At 36.0% G+C, this 9,540-nt stretch overlaps 1 protein-coding gene across 1 annotated transcript; it reads left to right on the top strand.

Annotated features, from left to right (window-relative positions):
• Window positions 1-4,880: 4,880 nt before the first annotated feature.
• On the top strand, window positions 4,881-6,912 carry LOC103448767 (probable E3 ubiquitin-protein ligase RHY1A). Its single transcript, XM_008388034.4, has 3 exons — window positions 4,881-5,449; window positions 5,561-5,730; window positions 6,254-6,912. The coding sequence occupies exons 1-3, from the start codon at window positions 5,234-5,236 to the stop codon at window positions 6,702-6,704; spliced, it is 837 nt and encodes a 278-aa protein (XP_008386256.1). The 5' UTR covers window positions 4,881-5,233; the 3' UTR covers window positions 6,705-6,912.
• Window positions 6,913-9,540: the final 2,628 nt, after the last annotated feature.

The raw sequence follows: 9,540 nt of genomic DNA, 5'->3' as shown, positions 1-9,540 counted from the left end.
AGAAGAACGCCGGAGGCGGTGGGGCGATTCCCGGGCCGGTTTCGTCCCAAAAACCTTGCAAAAACATGAATCTTAACATCAATTTCACATATATACATCAGATTTCACGCATGCATAAACGATTCAAGGCAGGGTGAAGTCGGTTTAGGGTTTAGGGTTTCATGGAATCTCACCTGACGAAGACGAAGACGAACGATCCTTGCTCAGCGGCGCACCTCTGACTTCGCCTGAGCCACGATCAACGGCGAAGGGAGAAGAGAGATCGAGAGATCTGTGTGTGTGTGTGTGTTTGGGAGAAGAGAGATCGGAGATCTCTCTTTGTATGTGGGTGTTTGGGAGAAGAGAGATCGGAGAAGGGAGAAGAGAGATCGGAGAATGGAGAAGAGAGATCGAGAGATCTCTGTGTGCGTGTGTGTGTTTGGCAGAAGAGAGATCGGAGATCTCTGTGAGTCCGATCTCTGTGTGTGCGTGTGTTGGACTTGGATCCGATGTCAACCTGTGGAGCTCTCTGTGTGAGTGTGTGTGTGGGAGAAGAGAAGGGAGAAGAGAGATCGAGAAGGATGATCGAGAGAGAGAGAGACTGAGGAGCTCTCTGTGTGAGTGTGTGTGTGGAAGAAGAGAAGGGAGAAGAGAGAACGAGAAGGATCGAGAGAGAGAGAGACTGAGGTTGTCTGCGTGCGTGCTTTGTGTGTGCGTGCGATGTGTCTTTTGAGTGTGTGGGTTCCTCCTGTCAGGAGGATACAACTCACTCAATAATCCCTGACAAGTTTTACAATTATTTGGACATGAGACAATTATAATTTGTATTCTTTTCACGCATGCAACATAGGATGATGACCATGGCAGTAGGCGGGCAGGACCAGGAATTGGTGCCATAGGGAAGGACTATACTCGCAGAGAAAGAGGCAAAGGGATTTTGTCAAGTCAAGAAGATGACTCGTTATCTAGAACTTCAGACTCTGTTGGATTGGGAAGTAGTAACTATGGTTATACTCATAACCAACCATTTCCCTACCCTTCATATCCCATTCCTGTTGGGATGGAATCGAGCGACTCATGGAATCAATCCCAGCCTCAATCTTCAAATGATTTTTCTTATGGACAACCTCAACCAATCTCGGATCCATATGGGTGGCATATTAACAATTACATGCAAAACTATTTTGGGGATTTATCATTTGATAACTACTCTTCACAATACACTCATTCTACACATAGAGATGATGAAGATAGTGACAAATTTGAATCTCATAGGAACTCTATGTGGTACTAAAGTGTAAAATATTGTACTAATTCATTATATATAAATGATTATGGTGTGTTTAGACTTCTTTCATTAATTACTACATATTTTCTACACTCATAATGTTTGTCAGATCGCTATATAATCAACTTGATAATGTTAAATCCATCATGCAATGCATTTCTTTCCAATTTTTTGTGATAAACTAATAGATAATTGACTAAATAAACATCCTACAAAGTTTCAATAAAAATTTCCAAGTTTTTCTTACAATTTCCGTGGTTTCCATGTAATTTTTATCGATATCGATATTTTACCGATATTTCCATCGATATTTCCGTGTTTTCGGACTACCGATATTTCCGATATCACCGATATTTTCTTCCTTGGTCTCAGGTGGAAGACGGCAATACCAGTTTAGAGCTTCGCCAGAGAGGGTGGAGGGGAAGAGAAGGGTTTAGGTTTTTTTTATATTTTTTTTGTTTATAATTAATACCTCACAATATGCTAGCAATAATGTGATTCAATCAGTTGTTTATTAAATATTATTTTCTCTATTTTTAAACACGTTTAAAACATCTTAAAAGGCGCGTAGTACCGGTTATTTGGCACACGCATAATAATGTGATTCAATTAGTTGTCAAATGATTTTTTTTTTGAACGAACGATATTATCTACACTAAGGGGGAGGGGGTGGGCTTAGCCTTAGAATGAGCTAACAATAAATGATTCAATCAATTGTTTATTAAATATTATTTTCTCTATTTTTAAACATGTTTAAAACATCTTAAGAGACGCGTAGTGCCGGTTATGGAAAAAAGTCTTTCGCATGCGCATAATAATGTGATTCAATTAGTTGTCAAATGATTTTATTTTTTATTTTTTTACTTTTAACAAACGATATTATTTACACTAAGGGGGATGGGGTGGGCTTAACCTCACAATGATTCAATAAGTTCTTTATTAAATATTATTTTCTCTATTTTTAAACACTTAAGAGGCACGTAGTACCAGTTATAAAAAAAAAGCATTTCGCACGTGCATAATAATGTGATTCAATTAGTTGTCAAATGATTTTTTTTTAACAAATGATGTTATTACACTACGGGGGAGAAGATGGGCTTATTCTCACAATGGGATAACAATAATGTGATTGAATAAGTTGTTTATTAAATATTATTTTCTCTATTTTTATTGTAAATTCAATAAAATGTAGATGGAAATTGAAAGACCGATTTTATTATATGGATGGTCTAATATTATTCATTTAGTCCAAATATTTGACTTGCTTTTTGTCATAAAAAAATATTGAAGCAGTTCACGCATATAAATACATTTAAAATGTGTAAGTTGGGCGTAGCACGCCATGATTCCAAAAATGCCTTTTGCACACGCGTAAGCGCTTGCATGAACGCTTACTAATAGAATATGAGAAGCCAACTTTGGTGTCCCAAGCTTCACCAAAAATAGTTGGACAACAATGTCCCTAAAACGAAAAAAATCTACAACTGACTGAAATAATAGAAACAAAATAGTAAGGATACTTTTGTCACAAAATTTTTTTGCAAAAAAAACATAATTAAAAATCCAAATTATTGTAAAAGCTAAAAAGAATTTTAGTTAAAAGAAAAAAACGAAATAAAAAAAGCATTATTGGGAATGCTAAAAGAAGGAAAACAAAAAGGGGGAGAGAAGAATTTTAGATAAAAGAGGAAAACCATGGAGAATTTTATTTTAGGTAGAAGAGGAAAAATTGAAAAAAATAAAAACGTGGGAGAAAGAATAATCACGTTCAATTTTTAAACTCCCATAACCTTTTATCATAAATTATCCGGCTACATTTAGGCAGTTACAATATTCTGATCTTCTTCATGAAAAAAAGGTTTTGATCAATGATTCCCCTCATTGGGTTTTCATCAGAGTTTGGTCTAAAAGTAAATGCAATTCCGGTTTCCAAAGCTCAAAGATGAGAAGGTTGCCAAAGGTATGTTAAATGTCATTTCCTTTGGAATATGTGATTGGCCTTTTTTCTTTCTTCCATTCAATCACCTATTTTCCTCTCAATTTTACGGAAAAAAAATTTCAATGTCAAAATTTTCAGGGCACATGTAACCCCTCCTACTTGTAATGGAAGTTTGTAGGGTTTATGCTTCGATTTATAGCCACGGCAATAAAATTGTTGCCATGAAGACCTCATCCCTTGCTCTCTGAAATCCTAAACGGAACAAAACGATAATTCTTGACAACTTCTCCTTTCTCTTTCTTCACTCAAGTTTGGAAAATTCAAGGTTTTTCTGCAATTTAAATTTCCATTGAAGAATTTCGTAATTAGATTCCTACATTTTTCTCATTGAATTTTGTTTCAAGTGTAAACTTACGGGTAACCAAAGTAACCAAACCAACCACATGTAACGGAACAAAACTCCAGTGAGCAACGTGCAGAACAGAAAATTTCATAGAAGCAGGTTCTAAACATAAACCTGCCTGTTAATTACACAGCTACAATAATCTCAACTTCACATAAGACATATGATTCAAGAGTATCACCAGCTCAAGCAACTATAGCCATTGCAACCATGAACGCTTGCCTATCATCAAGCTTTTGCTACTTTGTTTATAAGAGTGTGTGCTTGAACTAATTTTTATTGTATTATTTGTCTAATTTGATGTAGGTTTGCTCTATCTTCGACTCCGCAAAGCTTTGTCGAAATAGTCATCTTGACAGGTTAATTCTCTTAATTGTTCGAATTTTGGGTTCTCCCACATATTAAATTTTCGATTTTCTTATTGTCAATATAATTGATTCTGACATGGATTCTAAGCATTCAGAGGTTCGATTTCCTTCATTTCAATTAAAATTGACTTTAAATGGACTTTATGAAATTCGCAAGGAGTTGAATTTAACTTTTTTTCTTTCTCTACAATATGTTCACACTTTCCTCTTTTGGTGAGGCCTGATCCATTTTTCCAAAAATTATAATTCGGTTTGTAGGTGAAAAAAGAAAATGTTTCAGCAAGTATGAAATAATCAAAACAGCCAGTAGAAAAGCATTTTGTGTTTAAAAAGAACAAAAGAAACCCAAGAAAGAGAAACAAAAGAACTACCAAAGAACTCCAATTCAGGGCTTCCCCAACGGAAGAGGAATAGGTGGAGTGGTGTAGCTGACACTTGAAGTCATTTCTATCTTCTCATGGCCTATGCTGTCATTTTGTTTTATTTTAAGCATATTTGGGTTTTCAATTTTAAGAAGGAAATTCGTTGTGCTTGAAAATTAGCATTCGTGATTAAAGATACCGTGATTTGGTACCGATATTTCACATTACAAGTAACTTTATGTTTTTGTATGTAGATGTTGTTCTTCTTTGTTTTGGACCAATGTATTAAAACATATCATCATGATTTTGTCATAACAGTTTGAAGAAAAAAATGTAACCTACGCTGTACAATTAAAAGTTAATGTAATTTTCGTTATAAGTTTATCAAACATATTTAAAAAGGGGGCGCCCAGCGCCCATGATAAATAAATGCGCGTGCAAAAAAGATAATGAAAAATAACTGCTCCGGACCATACCGAATAAATTCTCCCGGAAAATATATACTGGTCGACGGGTGACGAATTGACGTAAATAAACAAAGAAAATATCTTTGACGAAAAATGGAAACGCCCAACGTCCTCGCTGTCCGCGTCCTCATCTCAACCCAATCCGTCCCAAATCAGAAAAAAACACGCACTAAAAAAAGCCGAAAAGCCCAAAGTCCAAAAAAAGTGATTTCCAACAAAAAAGCAAAAGCCACTATTAGAAAAAGCACTTCGGTCCCTCATCACCCACCGCGTTTTGCAGATGTAACAGCTTTTGCGAGCCCGTCCCTTCCCCCTTCCCCCTTCCCAACCGTTTCTGCGAAAAAGCACTGTAAATTCGTCAAAAAAATCCGAAACAAATAGTCACGTTTCGAGGAGGACAAGGTGAAAAAAAAAAGCAAGGCGATTGATGTGTATGACGAGCGCTTCGGAGCTTTTCTACAACCGGAGGTCTCGCTACAACAGCCGAACCGCCACCGATCTAGGGTTCGACTCCCTCCCTCCTCCTCCGACCGTTGACCGAAGTCACAACCACAATCACGGTCGCCGCCCCCACAATTCCGACGGCTGCGATCCCCTCCTCCGCCGAACCCCGCGCCATTTCCACCACCGCGCCTCCCTCCCGGTATTTTCGTAATTTGCAATTCAATTCGGTAATTGATTGAAACGTGTGTTTGGGTTTAGGCTTATCTTGCGTTTGGGTTTAGGCTTATCTTGCGTTTGGGTTTGGTTGCAGGATCGGGCGGCGGTTGGGCTCGAGCAGGGTGGGACCCACCAGGGTTCTGGAAATGGGGTCGCCGGAAGCAGTGCTGGTTTGAGCGGGAACGAGAGGCTTCCCGGGTCTGTTTTGCTCGCCAGGGAAAGGCTGCTGGAGAGGCTGAGAGGGATGCCTCCTTCAGAAACCAGGTCAGTTTCCTGCTGCTCTGCGTCTTAATGTCTTCAAATTGTTTATCTTTTGATGAAATTAGCTGGCTTTATCACTTGCTTAGCAATTAAATTAGCAGTTTGATTGATTAGATATGTAATTAGGAGTTGTGAATTTGGATGCTGGCTTCACATTAATGCCTGCAGTGATTTTTCTGCGAAAACTTGTATCGGAGAATTCAGAGTTCAGATTAGATTTCATAATTATCACCTAGCTGTGAAATTCTACCAAACTGGATATTCTAAGCTGTGTATGTCAATTACATGAAATTAAAAGACTCTCCGTAAGTTACCACCAAGTATGAATTGGGTTTCGGTTTTGGTTGGTGCACGCAAATTAGCAACTGTTAGTCGTATGCACTGAGCACCTTGAACTAATGATTGATGTAACCATCAATACATCAATTACCCACGTAGCAATGATAACAAAGTCTTTGTTTGAGTTAAAAATTTGCGTCCCTAATATCGACTCTTGAAATTACCTAATTCACTTTGGTTTTATTAGGCGGCGTAGAGCATTGCATCTTTACGGAGGTGGGCTACTGCATGTTGATGACTTGAGTCCCCTTGTAAGGGATTGGGACGCTGAAATCTTGACAAGTCAGCCAGCCAGTGCCTACTCTTCAACTAACTTGGGCTCCCAAATTGAAAGGCTACATCTCTTGCAAGAAGTGAACAAGAAGCCTCCAGGTCTCAGTCAAGAGGTTCTTGATTGTTTGAGCCCTGAGATTTTCAGCAGCGCAGAAGTGGGTGTCGACGGCTTGGTGTTAAGGGCTTCCGGAGATTGTAGTATTTGCCTGGAGAGTTTTACCGATGGAGATAAGCTTATTTGCTTGCCTTGTGAGCATAGATTCCATGCTGCCTGCTTGAGTCCCTGGGCTCGTATTCGAGGGGACTGCCCATACTGCCGGAGAGTTATAGTTGTAGATAGTCAAAATGCTAAAGGGACTACATAGTTTCCATTGAGATGTCTTTGCGCTCGTGTTATAGGAAAAGTTTTGAAACTCGACTGCCAAATTATGGCGATGCTTTCAAATTGGGTGCGATGCATCATCGTTTTGTTTGGCTTGTATACTGGTGGATGCTTATAATCTGTGTTATGTAACTCTACAGCAGTTGTAAAGCATGTGAAATGGTCAGCTGGATGTCTTCCTTACTTGAAAACTGCTAAAGCCTTCATAACATATGTTTGCGGTATGTAAATTGTTCAATATAAATATTTCGTTTGCGTCGTACTCATGAACTAAGCAAAATAATTTAAAGCCTTTGAGGTTAGCGCAAGTGGCAAGTCCTTACTGGGCTGGTGGTTCGCCTTTATAAATATTTGGCAAATATTGATGGTCTGGTGACGCCAATGGAAGTATGAGTTGATTGCATGAAAGAATCTCTGAATGAGGTGGGGTAAAGTGTTCAGATTATTTTCCAGGTTTGATTCTCTTCAAATTGAATGCAGTAGGGCGGTTTATGATTTGATTTTGTAACCTGATGCCAGTTTATTGATTACCTTGATCCCCAAGAAACCGCATCCTATAAGTAGACCTGACATTCGTGTCGTGTTTTCCGTGTTCGTGTCGTTTTCGTGTCATACCCGATATCTTAACGGGTCGTGTCGTGTAACACCCGTTAAAATAAACGGGTAAAATGACCCGACCCGAAATCGACCCGATAATATTAACAGCTAATATGACCCGACCCGTTACCCGTTAAGGAAAATATATTTTAAACCAATAAATAATCAAATGAAAAACATAATACTAAATAAGTATATACATTCCATATTATCACATCCAAAACATAAAAACGCAATTTTGTTTTCAGTATATTTTCGCTTACCTAAAGTCTTTAATAGTTTTTTAATTAATGTAGAAGTGTAAAAAAATTTAGAAAAAATATATAAACACTCGTAATGACAAGCTTTTTTCAACGATCCAACCGTCAAACTTATTTGTACACATTCCAAGATTGCATACGTAAAAAATTGTAAAAAAACAAACATTCAAATATTACGTAATGGAACAAAAGTTATCGACGGTTATAAACGAAAAATCACAATTTAACTGTTATTTTAGCCCCGATTTTGATTATTTTTTTACAGATACACTCCTCGACCCTATAAGAATGTAATGAATAAATTTGATCTTTAATTTAAAGTATTTACACTAGTAGATACCACAAAAACTTATTTTATACTTAATAGAAGTATAATATTAACTTTAAGTGTTTGTTTAATCTATTGTTTTGACGCAATATGCATTCTACGAAACTTTTTTCAACGATCCAACCATCAAACTTATTTGTACACATTCCGAGATCGCATACATAAAAAATCGTAAAAAACAAACATTCAGAGATTACGTAACGGAACAAAAGTTTTTTACGGATATAAACGAAAAATCACAATTTAACGGTTATTTTAGCTCCGATTTTGATGATTTTTTATAGATACACTCCTCGACCCTATAAGAATGTAATGAATAAATTTGATCTTTAATTTAAAGTATTTACACTAGTAGATACCACAAAATCTTTTTTTATACTTAATAGAAGTATAATATTAACTCTAAGTGTTTGTTTAATCTATTGTTTTGACGCAATATGCATTCTACGAAACTTTTTTCAACGATCCAACCGTCAAACTTCTTTGTACACATTCTGAGATCGCATACATAAACAATCGTAAAAAACAAACATTCAGAGATTACGTAACGGAACAAAAGTTTTCGACGGTTATAAACGAAAAATCACAATTTAACGGTTATTTTAGCTCCGATTTTGATGATTTTTTACAGATACACTCCTCGACCCTATAAGAATGTAATGAATAAATTTGATCTTTAATTTAAAGTATTTACACTAGTAGATACCACAAAAACTTATTTTATACTTAATAGAAGTATAATATTAACTCTAAGTGTTTGTTTAATCTACTGTTTTGACGCAATATGCATTCTACGGAACTTTTTTCAACGATCCAACCGTCAAAATTATTTGTACACATTCTGAGATCGCATACATAAAAAATCGTAAAAAACAAACATTCAGAGATTACGTAACGGAACAAAAGGTTTCGACGGTTATAAACGAAAAATCACAATTTAACGGTTATTTTAGCTCCGATTTTGATGATTTTTTTACAAATACACTCTTCGACCCTATAAGAATGTAATGAATAAATTTGATCTTTAATTTAAAGTATTTACACTAATGGATACCACAAAATCTTTTTTTATACTTAATAGAAGTATAATATTAACTTTAAGTGTTTGTTTAATCTACTATTTTGACACATTCTACGAAACTTTTTTTAACGATCCAACCGTCAAACTTATTTGTACACATTCCAAGATTTCATACGTAAAAAATCGTAAAAAAAAAACATTCAGAGATTACATAACGGAACAAAAGTTATCAACGGTTATAAACAAAAAATCACAATTTAACGGTTATTTTAGCTCCGATTTTGATGATTTTTTACAAATACACTCCTCAACCCTATATGAATGTAATGAGTAAATTTGATCTTTAATTTAAAGTATTTACACTAAAAACTTATTTTATACTTAATAGAAGTATAATATTAACTCTTTAAGTGTTTGTTTAATCTACCGTTTTGACGCAAAATGCATTCTACGAAACTTTTTTCAACAATCCAACCGTCAAAATTATTTGTACACATTCTGAGATTGCATACGTAAAAAATCATAAAAAATAAAGATTCAGAGATTACGTAACGGAACAAAAGTTTTCGACGGTTATAAATGAAAAATCACAATTTAACGGTTATTTTAGCTC

This window comes from Malus domestica, chromosome 10 (assembly GCF_042453785.1).
Source record: "Malus domestica chromosome 10, GDT2T_hap1".
Classification (NCBI taxonomy): domain Eukaryota; kingdom Viridiplantae; phylum Streptophyta; class Magnoliopsida; order Rosales; family Rosaceae; genus Malus; species Malus domestica.
The sequence above is the reverse complement of the archived record's forward strand: the minus strand, read 5'-3'. Positions and strand labels throughout refer to the sequence as shown.